This window comes from Cetorhinus maximus, chromosome 1 (assembly GCF_964194155.1).
Source record: "Cetorhinus maximus chromosome 1, sCetMax3.hap1.1, whole genome shotgun sequence".
Taxonomy (NCBI): domain Eukaryota; kingdom Metazoa; phylum Chordata; class Chondrichthyes; order Lamniformes; family Cetorhinidae; genus Cetorhinus; species Cetorhinus maximus.
The window spans coordinates 139,670,328-139,687,187 of NC_135879.1; the positions used below are offsets into that span (position 1 = coordinate 139,670,328).

General features: G+C 44.3%; 2 protein-coding genes across 3 annotated transcripts in view; one reads left to right on the forward strand and one right to left on the reverse strand.

Moving 5' to 3' along the window:
* commd8 (COMM domain containing 8) overlaps positions 1 to 8,646 on the reverse strand; it is a 38,789-nt gene extending 30,143 nt beyond the window's left edge. The window contains exon 1 of the mRNA XM_078547285.1: positions 8,370 to 8,646. Within this exon, the coding sequence (XP_078403411.1) occupies positions 8,370 to 8,414 (45 nt within the window). The 5' untranslated portion in view covers positions 8,415 to 8,646. The remainder of the gene's footprint in view (positions 1 to 8,369) is intronic.
* The window catches only part of atp10d (ATPase phospholipid transporting 10D), a 319,766-nt gene continuing 311,499 nt past the window's right edge, over positions 8,594 to 16,860 (forward strand). For both annotated transcript variants that reach the window (XM_078547252.1, XM_078547262.1), the window contains exon 1: positions 8,594 to 8,700. The gene's annotated coding sequence lies outside the window, so the exon portion shown is untranslated. The remainder of the gene's footprint in view (positions 8,701 to 16,860) is intronic.

Sequence of the window (16,860 nt, forward strand, 5' to 3'; positions counted from 1 at the left end):
CTGTAACTAAAAAAAAAACCACTGGGGAGGAGATCCGAGAAGTAACCTTTTAGAAAAGCTGAGTCCTACAATGGCATCAGGTTGTGAGAAATCTGTATAATTTGGCTGTGTGAAACCTCTCTTCTACATCCAATGTATTGAAACAAATCTTTCAACTTGATATTTGTTTACTTAATAGTTATATACCCTGTACTCAACAACTAAATTTATACACAACTATCAGGGTAATCTGTTAAATGCAAGATATAATATTGTGTTAAATTCTCATCGTAATTTTACATCTGGAAAAAAATCAAGACTAAAAAGGATATGTTCACCCCTCCAAATTTTCATAAAACTGATCACAGATCAATGGGAATCAGAGGAAAAACTCTCCGCTGGTTGGATTCATAACTAGCACAAAGGAAGATGGTTGTTGTTGTTGGAGATCAGTCATCTCAGCTCCAGGACATCACTACAGGAGTTCCTCAGGGTAGCGTCCTCGGCCCAACCATCTTCAGCTGCTTCATCAATGACTTTCCATCCATCATTAGGTCAGGAGTGGGGATGATCGCTGATGATTGCACAACATTCAGCACCATTCACGACTCCTCAGAAACTGAAGCAGTCCATGTCCAAATGCAGCAAGACTGGGACAATATCCAGGTTTGGGCTGACAAGTGGCAAGTAACATTCGTGCCACATAAGTGCCAGGCAATGACCATCTCCAACAAGAGACAATCCAACTATCACCTCTTGATGTTCAACGGTATTACCATCACTGAATCCCCCGCTATCAACATCCTGGGGGTTACCATTGACCAGAAATGAAACTGGACTAGCCATATAAATACTGTGGCTACAAAAGCAGGTCAGAGACTAGGAATCGTGCAACGAGTAACTCACCTCCTGACTCCCCAAAGCCTGTCCACCATCTACACGGCACAAGTCAGGAGTGTGATGGAATACTCCCCACATGCCTGGATGAGTGCAGCTCCCATAGCACTCAAGAAGTTTGACAACATCCAGGACAAAGCAGCCCGCTGGATTGGCACCACATCCACAAACATTCATTCCCTCCACCACCGACGCACAGTAGCAGCAGTGTACACCATCTACAAGATGCACAGCAGGAATTCACCAAGGCTCCTTTGACAGCACCTTCCAAAACCACGACCACTACCATCTAGAAGGACATGGGCAACAGGTGCATAGGAGCACCACCACCTGGAAGTTCCCCTCCAAGCCACTCACCATCCTGACTTGGAAATATATCGCCCTTCCTTCACTGTCGCTTGGTCAAAATCCTGGAACTCCCTCCCTAACAGCACTGTGGGTGTACTTACAACGCACCGACTGCAACAGTTCAATAAGGCAGCTCAACACTACCTTCTCAAGGACAACTAGGGATGGGCAATAATGCTGGCCTAGCCAGCGAAGCCCACATTCCATGAACGAATTAAAAAAAACTCAGGGTATAATATTAAAATGTCAACATTGCAGTGGGAATAGGTTGTACTAACTTACAAGAACAATTTGGAAACTAGCTGTATTTGTTTTTGCTTAGTAAGGTGAATTTTCAGCTTAACACAATCCTTTGTTCAAATTATTGTCTTTATAACCAACAATATTTTAAAAAATCTACAAACATATAAGTACTTCAAGGGTGATTTACATCACAAGTTTACCAATGCAGGACACTGATGTTAACTTTATGTTGTGGAAATGCATCGTTACGATTCAACCTGACTCTGGAGCAAAGCTTAAAAAAAAAGTAATTAAAAAAAGTAAAACTTCCTCCTCCCGACATGAGGTTAGGGCCCCAAATACTTGATTTAGTCCACATCTGCACTTCAACTATACTGTTTGCATTTATAAAGCACCAATCATATTCAAAGCACTTCATAACCAATGGGCAATTTGTTAAATTGTTGTTTTATAGAAAAATGGCACTACCAAGTTGTGCACAGTAATGTTCCACAAACAGCAATGCTGTAAATGATCATTTAGGTTTCTTGGTGGTGTTGAGGAACAAATGTTGGTCAGGACATCAAAGTAACTCCTTGGTCTTCTTCATAAAAGCACCATGGGATTTTTTGTATACAGTTAAACAAAGACAGGGCTTAGTATAACATTTTGTTATTACTGTCAACAATGCAGCACTCCCACTTATATTCCAGCTTAGATTATGCTTTGACTGATAACATGTAGTGTAAATGCACCCTAAATTCTAATATGCAATGGGTGATTAATTATACAAAGTGCTGTTTTTTTCGGCATAAATATATTTATAGAAACTTCCAAATTGTTCCAAGTTAGATGATCTTAGCTGGGACAACAGCAGTGACCCTACATAAATATAAAAGCAAAATACTGCGGATGTTGGAAATCTGAAAGAAAAACAGAAAATGCTGGAAAAACCCAGCAAGTATGACAGCATTTGTGGAGAGAGAACTAGAGTTAACAATTCGCATCCATATGACCCTTATTCAGAGCTCTGAAGAAGGAGCAGTGACCCTACAATTAGCTTCAATCAGTACCTATGATAGGGCAGGAAAATAAACTCTACCAGGGTATCCTTTCCGGATTGTTAATAAGCAACCACAGCTAACAGTATGGGGATATTTGGTAAGGACAGCACTGGGCTCAGCTGTGATGTCCCTTGGGTTGAATAGCTTGTTGCAACTCACAGCCTGAGATCAAATATGAACTATGACCACTTGGACAAGGTGCTGGAGGGTGACTTGTACCCAAGGAAGCCTACTACAGAAAGGGGTCAATTATTGAAGCAAACACACTACTTGGTAAACACTGTATTCCCGTTGGATTATCCCTTGCATAAAGTTTTCTGCCTTTAGGCTCCTAAAAATGCACAAAAAATATTTTACAGCATTGCTTAAAAACTTGTCTAATCCATAAAAATGACAGTTTTTCCAGAAATGAAGAACTAGATTTTAGAAGTAAAATTAATCAATTTCAACAGATGCAGCTACCAGATAAGAAACATGAGGCTTGAAATGCTGTTCTATTGTACCCATTTAATAGGATACTAACCCACTGCCTTAGAGACCCTGCTTTAAGAAAGATCACAAATGCCTCATCACACCATTGCTTGAAAATTGAAGTTCTCGCCATGTTCTCCATCATCCCCATCATCCCAATGGCAGAAATATGAATTACTGTGGGTTTTAAACATGCGCCGCTAAAATGTACAAAAGCAACATACTGTGGATGCCGTAAATCTGAAATAATAACAGAAAATATTGGAAATGCTCAGCCAGTCTGGCAACATCCATGGATTGAGAAACAGCTATCATTTTAGGTTGATGACCTTTCACTAGACCTGAAAAATTTTAGAAACGTAATAGGTTTTAAGCAAGAAGAGAGGCGGGGGATGGGGGAGGGGTGTTGGTGGAAAAAAGAACAAAAAGGAAGATCTGTGATAGGGTGGAAGATGTTGCAGGGACAAAGGGATGGTAATGGGACAAGTAAATAAATAAACAAAAAATGTATTGTTAGATATGGCAGGTAGTATTTGCCAGGCTGACCAAATCCCAAAGGGAAGCTTGGCTATGCTATCACAATGATTTTGCAATTCGTATCTATTACGAGAAGGCTTTTTAAAATTCATTCAAAGGGTGTGGGCTTCGCTGGCTAGACCAACACTTATTGCCCATCCCTAAATGCCCTTGAGAAGATGGTGGTGAGCTGCTTTCTTGAACTGCTGCAGTCCATGTGGTACACCCACAGTGCTGTTACGGAGGGAATTCCAGGATTTTGACCCAGAGACAATGAAGGAATGGCAATACATTTCCAAGTCAGGATGGTGAGTGGCTTGGAGGGGAACTTCCAGGTGGTGGTGTTCTCATCCATCTGCTGCCCTTGTCCTTCAAATGACAGTGGTTGTGGGTTTGAAAGGTGCTGTCTAAGGAGCCTTGATGTGTTTCTGCAGTGCATCTTGCAGAGGGTACACACTGCAGCCACTGTGCGTCGGTGGTGGAGGGAGTGAATGTTTATGGATGTGGTGCCAAACAAGCGGACTGCTTTGTCCTGGATGGTGTCAAGCTTCTTGAGTGTTGTTGGAGCTGCACTCATCCAGGCAAATGGAGAATATTCCATCACACTCCTGACTTGTGCCCTGTAGATTGTGGACAGGCTTTGGGGAGTCAGGAGCTGAGTTTCTCGCTGCAGGATTCCTAGCTTCTGACCTGCTCTTATAGCCACAGTATTTATTTGGCTGGCTGAGTTCAGTTTTTGATCAATGGTAACACCCAGGATGTTTATCGTGGGGAATTCAGCGATGGTAATGCCATTAAATGTCATGGGGCAATGGTTAGATTCTCTCTAGTTGGAGAAGGTCATTGCATGGCACTTGTGTGGCACCAATATTACTTGCCATTTGTCAGCCGAAGCCTGGATGTTGTCCAGGTCTTGCTGCATTTGGACATGGACTGCTTCTGTACCTGAGTTGTGAATGGTGCTGAACATTGTGTGCAATCAGTGAACATCTCCACTTCTGACCTTATGTTGGAAGAAAGGTCATTGAAGCAGCTGAAGATGGTTGGGCCTGGGACACTACCCTGAGGAACTCCTACAGCGATGTCCTGGAACTGAGATGATTGACCTCAACATCTACAACCATCTTCCTTTTTGCTAGGTATGACTCCAAGCAGCGGAATGTGTTCCCTGATTCCCATTGACTCCAGTTTTTGTTAGGGCTCCTTGAGGCCACACTCTGTCAAATGTTGCCTTGATTTCAAGGGCAGTCACTCTCACCTCACCTCGGGAGTTCAGCTCTTTTGTCCATGTTTGAACGAAGGCTGTAATGAGTTCAGAAGCTGAGCGGCCCTGGTGGAGCCCAAACAGAGCATCAGTGAGCAGGTTATTGCTAAGTAAGTGCTGCTTGATAGCGCTGTTGATTACTCCTTCCATCACTTTACTGATGATCGAGAGTAGACTGATGGGGGTCAATTAGCCGGATTGGATCGTTCCTGCTCCTTGTGTACAGAACATACCTGGGCAATTTTCCACATTGCTGGGTAGATGCCAGCATTATAGCTGTACTGGAACAGCTTGGCTAGGGGCACGGCAAGTTCCGTACCACAAGGCTTCAGTACTATTGTCGGAATATTGACAGGGCCCACAGCCTTTGCAGTTTGCAGTGCCTTCAGCCGTTTCTTGATATCATTTAGAGTGAATCGAATTGGCTGAAGACTGCCATCTGTGATGCTGGTGACCTGTGGAGGAGGCCGAGATGGATCATCCATTGACATTTCTGGCTGAAAATTGTAGCAAATGCTTAAGCCTTATTTTTTGCACTGTTGTGTTGGGCTCCCCCATCATTGAGGAGGGGAATATTGGTGGAACCTCTTCCTCCAGTGAGTCGTTTAATTGTCCACCACCATTCACAGCTGGATGTGGCAGGACTGAAGTCAGAAGTATTGAGCCCACTACCGCCTTTAGAGATTTTAAAGTTAACATGAGACATTTATTAGCAAACAAAAAGAAAACTTAAACACTCAAGGTTACAGTTACATTTAGTTTTATAACAGTTCTCAAAAGGTTTCTACTTAACTAGACTCCCAACTACACACCCTTTCCAGGCAATAGTCCAAATCGATTCTTAAGCTATAAAACATCCAGCAATATTACCACAAGCACCCACTGTTGCTGTAAGGGAGGGATTTAACAGCTTCTTTCTCCCTCTCACTCACCAATGGAACGCCAATGGCTTTTAACAAAACCCTGGTTACTGGAACAACAAAGTTCTCCTCTGCAAGAGGAACAGCAAACATCTCCAAACTGCAAGAACGCAAATCACCGTTTCACCTGGAAGGGGTGTCTGGGCTCTTTGACTGTGAAGAAAGAGATAAATGGGCAAGTGTTGCATCTCATGCACTTGCGTAGAAAGATGCCAAAGGAATGAGTGGCGTTCTTGTTGGTGATTGAGGAGCATTCCAAAGGGACCTTTCCTTCTGACACCCTGGTCCACTCCTCAATCACTCCCACCATCCCTTCCCTTTCCCATGGCACCACAAGCATTACTCCGAGCTTCCCATTGTGTATGATTTTAATTCTGCACTTTCCTCTCACGCCAACAACTCTATCCTCGGCCTCCCGCAGCTTTCCAATGAAGCGCAACGTAAGCTCGAGGAACAGCACCTCATCTTTACATTAGACAGTTTACAACCTTCCAGATTCAATGCTGAGTTCAAGAATTTCAGACCATAATCTCTGCTCCATTTTATTTCCTTATTCTTTGCAGGTTTCAGTTTTAGTCTCAGTTTCTTCTTGTTTCTGCTTTTGGTTGGCAGTTGTTCATTATTTTGCTATTCTCACTTCCTCACAACGTATCTTTTGTTTCTTTACTTGTCCCATCATCGCTCCCTTTGGCCCTGCACCATCAACTCTTTGTAACCTCTCCTGCCCTCCACCCTAAGAACAGATCTTCCATTTTGTTCTTTTTCCACCTTCCCCCCTTTCAATTACTTAACCCAGAATCACAGAATTGTTGCAGCACAGAGGGCCATTCAGCCCACCGTGTCTGCACCTGTTCTCCAAATGAACAATTCACCTAGTGTCATTCTTCCGCCCTCTCCCAATAACCTTGCACATTGTTCCTTTTCAAATAACAGTCCAATTCCCTTTTGAATGCCTTGATTGAACCTGCCTTCACCACACTCTCAGGCAATGCCTTCCAGACCTTAACCACTTGCTGCATGCAAAAGTTCTTTCACATATCACTTATGCTTCATTTGCCAATTACTTTAAATTTGTGCCCTCTCGTTCTCAATTCTTTCACGAACGGGAACAGTTTCTTCCTATCTATTCTGTCCAGATCCCTCATGATTTTAGGTACCTCTATCAAATCTCCTCTCAGCCTTCTCTTCTCCAAGAAAAACAGTCCTAACTTCTCCAATCCATCTTCATAGCTGAAGCTGGAACAATTCTTGTGAATTTTTTCTGCACTTTGTCAAATGTCTTCACATTCTTCCTAAAGTGCACCACCCAGAACTGGAAGCAATACTGCAGCTGAGGACAATCTAGTGCCTTATACAAGTTCATCAAAACCTCCGTGCTCTTATACTCTATGCCCCTATTAATAAAACCTAGGATACTGTATGCTTTATTAACCGCACTCTCAACCTGTCCTGCCACCTTCAATGACTTATGCACATATACGCCCACATCCCTCTGCTCCTGCACCCCCTTTAGAATTGTACCCTTTAATTTATATTGTCTCTCCATGCTTTTCCTCCCAAAATGAATCACTTCACATTTCACCACATTGAACATCATCTACCACCTATCCACCCATTCACCAACTTTTGACGATTTACACTACCCTCCACACAGTTCTGCCAAGTTTTATATCGTCTGCAAATTTTGACATTGTGCCCTGTATGTCAAGGTCTAGGTCATTAATATATATCAGGAAAAGCAAGGGTTCCAACACTGACCCCTTGGGAACTACAAACCTTCCTCCAGCCTGAAAAACATTCACTAACCAATACTCTGTTTCCTGTCACTCAGCCAATTTCACATCCATGTTGCTATTGTCCCTTTTATTCCACGAGTTACAACTTTACTCACAAGTCTGTTGTGCGGCAGAGTGTCAAATGCTTTTTGAAAGTCCAACAAAATTGCCCTCATCAACCCCATTACCTCTTCAAAAATCTCCAGCAAGTCAGAAAGTCATGACTTTCCCTTAAAAAATTAATGTTGGCTTTCCTTAATTAACTCATATTTCTCGTATGACTATTAATTTTGTCCCTAATTGCTGTTTCTAGAACCCTAATAAATATGTAACTTGTCCCAGTTGTAAAAAGGTCCCAGACTTGAAACGTTAAACTTTCGTCTCTCTCTCCCCATAGATGCAATCAGACTAAATATTTCCTGCATTTCTGTTTTATTACTGCTGAAAAGTAGTTCATTTTCACCAGACGCCTACATTAAAACACAGAGATAAAAACAAAAAGCTAAAAGCTGCTGCGGATGCTGGATTAAAACACATTCGTTTCATTGATGAAAACAATGAAGCCATTTGTTGACTTGCTGCCATTTTTAAAGCCCTTTAATAGTCTAACTGGTGCAAACAGTTAGGGGGAGAAACTTCATAAATCTTTCAAAATAAGAAATAGTGAGGAGAAGCCAGAAGGGTGGAGAGTCCAGACCAAGGGGAGCGCGCAATCAGCCCGGGGTTAACCTGCAAAACACCCGCACTCCAGGCAGCCAGTCAACCCGTGAGAGGGCGGCCTGGACACAAGACAGGCCCACCAGCGTCGCCCACAGGAGCTCTGGTAGGAAACACCGAGGCTTCAGCTGCGGCCTTACCGGCCCCGCTCCGCCTCATTAGATAGCGCGAGGAGGTGCCCTCCCCCGGCACTTACCTTGGGGCAGTCCTCGACCTCCAGCCTCGCCAGTAACGGCAGCATCGCCGCGCGCTCCGCTCCCGTGCTCGCCGCGCGCGCGCGTTCGGCCGTTGGGCTTGTCTGTCAACTTGGCCTAAGCACCAATAACCCAGAGAGTAAGGGAAATATCAGTCAAGCTCCTCCTCCCATCTGTCCACCAACAACAGTCTGACTTCACATGGAAGTCACATCTCTATGGATGTCGAATAAGAGGATCAGTTGCTGTTTTTTTCTCTCCAATGCTCTAACACCAGTTTTCCAACATTCAAGGAAAAGGTTCAAACATGAAGAGCCACCGCCACTGTAAAAGGTACCAGCGGGCTGCCGTAATATAATGAGTCTGTGCTTTCAGGAGAAAAGGGGCTAGATTTGGGTAAAATATGAAACAAATTAAAATAGTGCCATATGTAGTTTACCCCAAAACATTCTCATCTTTGCTCTTGTACTGACAGGCTGTTCAAGACCCACTCCAGCATGCTTTTTTCCCCCAAAATAAACTTTATTCATAACATTAGTAAGGCTGCATGTGTTACCAACGCCACGCGAGATATGTAATTGTTTTCACTACTATTCCCTGCATGAACCTTACTCGTAGGTGCACTATTAACGGTAAACCGCCCTTTCCTGTCCCACTCTGCTTGTGTTCACCTGCATCACTACCCTGCTCTATTACTTTAACTTTTGTCTTTGGACTTCTAAATCTCCCTTCCCCCGGCCGCAGTTTAAAGTCCTATCCGTAGTTATTCGCCAGGACACTGGTCCCATCCCGGTTTAAGTTTAGCCCACCCACAAATGCATCCCAAGAACAGTAGTAAAGCAGGGATCAAAAGGAAGGGAGGAACTTAAAACAACATCAATAACTAGAGAAAAGTGACAAGGAAAATTAATGAGACTAAACGCTGACAAGTCCCTTGGACCGGAAGGCCTGCAACTTAAACAAAGTGGTTGCAGACATAGTGGATGCATTGGTTCTAATCTTCCAAAATTCCATAGTTTCTAGAAAGATCCAGTGGATTGGAAAACTGCAAATCTACCACCTTTATTCAAGAAAGGAGGGAGTTAGAATGCAGGAAACTATAGGCCAGTTAGTCTAACATCTTTCATTCGGAGAATGCTAGAATCTATTATTGAGGTAGTAATAGCAAGACATTTAGAAAATAATAGTACAATCAGCCAGAGTCAACATGGTTTTGTGAAAGGGGCATCGTGTTTGACAAATTTATTTGAGTTCTTTGAGGATGTAACAAGTAGGGTGGATAAGGGAGAACCAATATATGTAATATATTTGGATTTCCAAAAGGTGTTCAATAAGGTACCACATAAAAGGTTACTGTGCAAGATAATGACTCATGGTGTTGGAATTTAAATATTAGCATGGAGAGAGGATCAGCTAACTAACTGGAAACAGAGAGTCAGAATAAATAGGTTATTTTAAGTTTGACAACTGTAACTTGTGGAGTGCCACAGTAATCAGTCCTGGGGCCTCAACTATTTACGATCTTTATTAATGACTCGAATGAAGGGACCGATTGTATTGTAGCCAAGTGTGCTGATATTACAAAGATAAAAAGGAAAGCAATTTGTGATAAGGATACAAAGAGTGTGCAAATGCACATACATAAGATAAGTGAGTGGGCAAAAAGTTGGTAGATGGAGGATAATGTGGAAAAATGTAGGGTTGTCGTCCACTTTGTCAGGAAGAATAGAAAAGTAGAACTATATGCGGCGCCATATTCCCCCACCTGCCAGCCATTCATTCTTCCACTACTCCTAGATCCCCCCGCCCCAGTCCTGCCTCAGTCTCAGCCCTTCTCTATGCCCAACCTTGGTGTAGTTTGTGCTACAGGCAGCCAATATCACTCAGTGACAGTGCGAAAGGAAGGCAAAATCAGTGTCTGCTGAACTCGAAGTCCAGGAAGAAGTCTGCCTTGCCAGGTGCACGCCATTTACATACAATTATGAAAGCGAATGTGCTAAATTACTGCTTGCGGGGCATTTAATTTGGAGGGGGAACAAGATTCTGGTGTGTTGGCCTTTTAATAAGCGTTCATGAGATACAAATGGGGTTCCCGACATAGCTCCGCGGGAACCCAATCTGCCTTCAAGCCGCCTGAAAGTCAGGATAACAAGATTCCAAACTAATTTCCTGCTGTCAGGAAACTGATTTTTGGCCTCTTGCCAAATCTTGCTCCCCTGCCTTCCACAATTCCCACTGCTGATGAGAGCGGAAGATTCCGCCCAAGGTCTTTAATTTAATAATTTAACTACTATTCCCTACATGGACCTTACTTGCTGATGCACAATTACTGTTAAATTATCTGTACCTTCCTGTCCCACTCTGTCTTTACCTGCATTGCTACACTTTTATGTTGCCTTGACTTTTCTCTTTGGATTTCTAAATCTTTCTTCAACTAAACCCTCCTCCCCTTTGTTAGTTCAAAGCTCTAACCACAGTCCATCTCTATGATTCGCCAGGACTCTGGTCCCAAACTGGTTTAAGTGGAGGCATCCAAACATAATGGCTCTCTCTTTCCTAGTGTTTGTACCCCATGAATCGAGATCCCTTCTTCCCACACCATTTTTTGAGCTACACATTTAATTCTCTAATCTGCTCAACCCTATCCCAATTGGCATGTGGCTCAGTAACAATTCAGAGATGACCACCTTTGATGGGTTTTAATTTGGATCTAGTCTTCAAACCATCTCAGCAGAACATCATTCCTAGTTCTACCTATGTTGTTGGTTCCTATATGGACCACGACAACTGGATCCTGCCTCTTCCACTCCAAGTTCAACTCCAAACCAAGGAGTTGTCCTTAACCCGAGCAGCAGGCAGGTAACACAACCTTCGGAGCTTCCAGTTGCAACTAAAGAGAACAGTGTATATCCCCTGACTATACTGTCCCCTATCACTACCAATTCCTTTTCGTCCCCCCCACTTGATTGGCACCCTGGTGCCATGGAATGTTACCAAGAAATTTCTATTCTACTATTTCTTCCATTGAGTTTATCAAATGTAAACTTATATGCAGTTACAACAGTTTCATCCCCCTTCTCCTGAAGGCATTGATTTCTGTTGGTTTGTTCCTGTTGTTCTGTTTGTTCCACATGTGCTAGTTGCCTTTCAGTATGCCATTCAAGTAATTATTTTTCATGTCTGAGCCTTGGTAGTGACGAGCTAGTTGACTGAAAATAACATCATATTCAAACTGATTTGGCCCTAACAATGATATGTGCGCTTTCAATTACATGCCACTAGATAGATATTAGGAGCACAAACAAATGCCTAGCTGATTTTCTTCTTAGGTCATTGGCATTAAAACTAATCATACTACACCTCTACGCTACCTTGGAGCAGCAGAGGGGAGGGAAAGGGATGGGTGAAGAGGCAAAGGGCAGAGAAGAAGGGAAAAAACACTTCCAACTGTCCAAAGCAGTGCCATCCTAGGAAGACTGTGGGAAGCCAACTTATAAAAACTTTAATAAAATTCTGCATGGAAAGCTGCAGCTCATGCTTAAAACAATGAGGGTTCAGGTTATAGCTTAGAAATAGAGAACATATTGGAAGTCATGGGTCAAGAACATAAACAGGGTGAAGATTGTGCCAAGGGCAGTGCCTTAGGGAATAGTAAAATAGGGGATGAGGATAAAGTAAATGTTTTCCTCACCACGATGGGGCCAGATGCTGTTGAGGTGATGTCTAACCAGTGTCCCTTCCATGGACTATTCTGAAATTAATGAGATTCTGGACTCATATTGTGGTATGACTAAGAATGAGGCTGAACTGAAAGTTGTATCCTGTGGAGGGGAGCAGTTGTCTCACAACCAGAGGCCAGATATGCAAAGCATTCCAACCAAACAAGAGCAGATACCAAACATCACCAAAATAAGATGTGCAAAACGTCTAGCCAGACTATGTGGTAAAATGATGAGGATGACCACGATGCACAAAGTGAGCAGACATCCCATTCAGTGAACATCAAAGAATGTATTTGCGCAGTGGTACTGTAAGAAGCCTTTGTCACCATCCAGATTATATGCCTATGAATTATATGCAAAACTAGATAATGGTGCAGGTTCAAATTTCCTTCACTTCGTACATTGAACTGTATGTACCCGCTGAAGTGGCAAACGATAGCTCAACCAACCACTGCCAAATGAACTGCGTGCAATGACTAGGAGATTCTGTTACTGGGATCCATTACACTTGAGTGTCGCTACAACAATTCTCCTAGGTCACCCCAGATATTTTAAATAGTGGACATCACAGGTCCAGTGATCGCAGGCCTGCTGGTATGTAGGAACCTGTCCTTGGCCACCATTCATGGCATCGTCAAGACAATGATGAAGCCCACAGACCATAGGGAGCGCCCTTGGAAATCCTGTGCTTAAGCTGGAAAAGTACCACCTAACTGCAACAGAGATCATGTAGCCAACAAGCTAGGCAGCACGGTCTGAATAGAATACGTATATCTGTTTCAAATTTGCAAACTTCATCTTAGTGTGGAACCTCTTCTGAATTACTGTTCGGCAGTCAAGTGCGAACAATCCTTCCCAGTTATCACTCCTCAATAGTCCCAGGAGTACAAAATGCCTTGATCGATAAAGAGGTGAATATAAGAGCTGCTTGCAACTGGCAGGCAGGCAATGAATTACCAAACCTAAATGTTGGGCAAAAATTTTGACTATAATAGTTAACCTGTTATATATCAACCTATCATTAAATGGCACATGGAATCCAGTGGAAATTGTCAGCATATGTCCAGACCTGAGATTATATCAAGCATGAACACCAAAGGGCATGGCAGTGCAATGAAACAGATGCCAAATCAGACCAATACCACAATCAGAAACACCGAGCAACCTATTACTAGTAGAACATGGTCTAAGACTCAACTCGAACACAGCATCCCTACCGAAAACCAGCATTATGAAAACATACAGCGATCTCAAACCAAGTTCACCGTACCAAGTCTGGATGTATAAGTAAACTGCCAATACACTTCAGAGACTTATAAATTCATTGCTTGGTTAAACAGTATATTCAAGCACAATGCAGTTTACTTTTGGTGTAATGTAAATAGTTTTTGATTCTTTAAGGATAACATTTTAATTTGGTAAAAGGGGGATGTCGTGATGTACCTTTAAGGGGCATATCTTAAACTGCTGTCCATCACTAACCACCACAAGATAGGATGCATATAATCCCATGTACTCTGTAGACAGAACAGAGCATCAGCCCTATAGGTCAGATTGTCTACATAGCCTCGCAGTTATTAATGTATGTATATAGTCTTATCTTCAAATAAAGAACCAACATTATAAAAACAAAAATACCTGGAAAAACTCAGCAAGCCTGGCAGCATCTGCGGAGAGGAACACAGTTAATGTTTCAAGTCCAAATGACCCTTCAACAGGACTAAGGAAAAATAGAAGAGAGGTGAAATATAAGCTGGTTTAAGAGGGTGGGGGGAGGGGGGGGGGAGACAAGTAGGTGGAGATAACCAAAAGATGTCACAGACAAAAGGACAAAGAGGTGTTGAAGGTGGTGATATTATCTAAGGAATGTGCTAATTAAGGGTAGAAAGCAGGACAAGCAAGGTACAGATAACCCTAGTGGGGGTGGGGTGGGGTGAAGGAATCGAGAAAGGCTAAAAGGTAGAGATAAAACAATGGATGGAAATACATTTAAAAATAATGGAAATAGGTGCGAAAAGAAAAATCTATATAAATTATTGGGAAAAAAAGGGGGGGATCGGAAAGACGGTGGGGATGGAGGAGAGAGTTCATGATCTAAAATTGTTGAACTCAATATTCAGTCCGGAAGGCTGTAAAGTGCCTAGTCGGAAGGTGAGGTGCTGTTCCTCCAGTTTGCGTTGAGCTTCACTGGAACAATGCAGCAGGCCAATGATGGACATGTGGGCATGAGAGTAGGGTGGAGTGTTGAAATGGCAAGCCACAGGGAGGTCTGGGTAATGCTTGTGGGCAGACCAAAGGTGTTCTGCAAAGCGGTCACCCAGTCTGCGTTTGGTCTCTCCAATGTAGAGGAAACTGCATTGGGAGCAACGAATGCAGTAGACTAGATTGAGGGAAATGCAAGTGAAATGCTGCTTCACTTGAAAGGAGTGTTTGGGCCCTTGGACGGTGAGGAGAGGTGAAGTGAAGGGGCAGGTGTTGCACCTTCTGCAGTTGCATGGGAAGGTGCCGTGGGAGGGGGTTGAGGTGTAGGGGGTGATGGAGGAGTGGACCAGGGTGTCCCGGAGGGAACGATCCCTGTGGAATGCCGCCGGGGGGGTGAAGGGAAGATGTGTTTGGTGGTGGCATCGTGCTGGAGTTGGCGGAAATGGTGGAGGATGATCCTTTGAATGCGGAGGCTGGTGGGGTGATAAGTGAGGACAAGGGGGACCCTATCATGTTTCTGGGAGGGAGAGGAAGGTATGAGGGCGGATGCACGGCTGATGGGCCGGACACGGTTGAGGGCCCTGTCAACCACCGTGGGTGGAAAACCTCGGTTAAGGAAGAAGGAAGACATGTCAGAGGAACTGTTTTTGAAAGTGGCATTATCAGAACAGATGCGACGGAGGCGAAGGAACTGAGAGAATGGGATGGAGTCCTTACAGGAAGCGGGGTGTGAGGAGCTGTAGTCGAGGTAGCTGTGGGAGTCGGTAGGCTTGTAATGGATATTGGTGGACAGTCTATCACCAGAAATTGAGACAGAGAGGTCAAGGAAGGGAAGTGTCAGAGATGGACCATGTGAAAATGATGGAGGGGTGGAAATTGGAAGCAAAATTAATAAATTTTTCCAGGTCCAGACGAGAGCATGAAGCAGCACCGAAGTAATCATCGCTGTACCAGTGAAAGAGTTGTGGGAGGGGGCCGGAGTAGGACTGGAACAAGGAATGTTCCACATACCCCATAAAGAGACAGGCATAGCTGGGGCCCATGCGGGTACCCTTAGCCCCACCTTTTATTTGGAGGAAGCGAGACGAGTTTAAGGAGAAATTGTTCAGTGTGAGAACAAGTTCAGCCAGACGGAGGAGAGTAGTGGTGGATGGGGATTGTTCGGGCCTCTGTTCGAGGAAGAAGCGGAGAGCCATCAGACCATCCCGGTGGGGGATGGAGGTGTAGAGGGATTGGACGTCCATGGTGAAGAGGAGGCGGTTGGGGCCAGGGAACTGGAAATTGTTGATATGATGTAGGGTGTCAGAGGAATCATGGATGTAGGTGGGAAGGGACTGGACAAGGGGAGAGAGAATGGAGTCAAGATAGCAAGAAATAAGTTCCGTGGGGCAGGAACAGGCTGACACGATTGGTCTGCTGGGACAGTCCTGTTTGTGGATTTTGGGTAGGAGGTAGAAGCGGGCCGTCCGAGGTTGGGAGACTATGAGGTTGGAAGCTGTGAAAGGAAGATCTCCAGAGGAGATGAGGTCAGTAACAGTCCTGGAAACAATGGCTTGATGTTCAGTGGTGGGGTCATGATCCAGGAGGAGGTAGGAGGAAGTGTCTGTGAGTTGACGCTCAGGCTCTGCGAGGTAGAGGTCAGTGCACCAGACAACAACAGCACCACCCTTGTCAGCGGGTTTGATGACAATGTGAGGGTTGGACCAGAGAGAACGGAGTGCAGCAAGTTCAGAGAGAGACAGGTTAGAGTGGGTGAGAGGAGCAGAGAAATTGAGACGACTAATGTCACGCCGACAGTTCTCAATGAAAAGATCAAGAGAAGGTAAGAATCCAGAGGGAGGGGTCCGGGTGGAGGGAGAATATTGGAGGCGGGCAAAAGGATCCGTTGAACGGGGAGAGGACTCCTGCCCAAAGAAGTGACCACGGAGACGAAGGCGGCGGAAGAAGAGTTCAGCATCGTGCCGAGCCCAAAATTCATTGAGATGGGGGCGTAAGGGTATGAAACTAAGTCTTTGCTGAGCACTGAACGTTCAGCATCAGAGAGGGGAAGGTCAGGGGGTATGGTGATACACGGCCGGGGCTGGGATTGGAAGACGGGATGGGGACAGAGGGACAGGCAGGGGTGGAGGGTCCTGGATGGGTGTTGGTGTCGATGAGTTGTTGGAGCTTGTGTTCCTTTGCACCTGAAAGAAAGAGACAAAGTTTCTTGTTGAGGCGTCGGATGAGACGAAGAATAAAATGAAACTGGGGGCATGCACAGCTTCGAAAAAGGGTGCAGCGGTGCTGCTGGAGGGAGAGGTCGAGTGTGTTCATATGGCGGCGCGTGGCACTGAGTGTGGATCTCAGAATGCGACGAGAACAGCAGTCCGAGGAGCGTTGTATGTCCCGGAGATACCTGTAGTCCTGGGTGGGTTTGAAACATGAGGGATGGAACTTTAGTTGAAATCCACGTGGGGTAAGTCGGAGACGGAGACAGTCACTGAGGAAGGAAATATGGCTGTGAAAGTGGGTTTTAGTAAACACCTTGTTAAACACCAGGAGAGAAATGGAAAGCAATGAAGGTGAACAA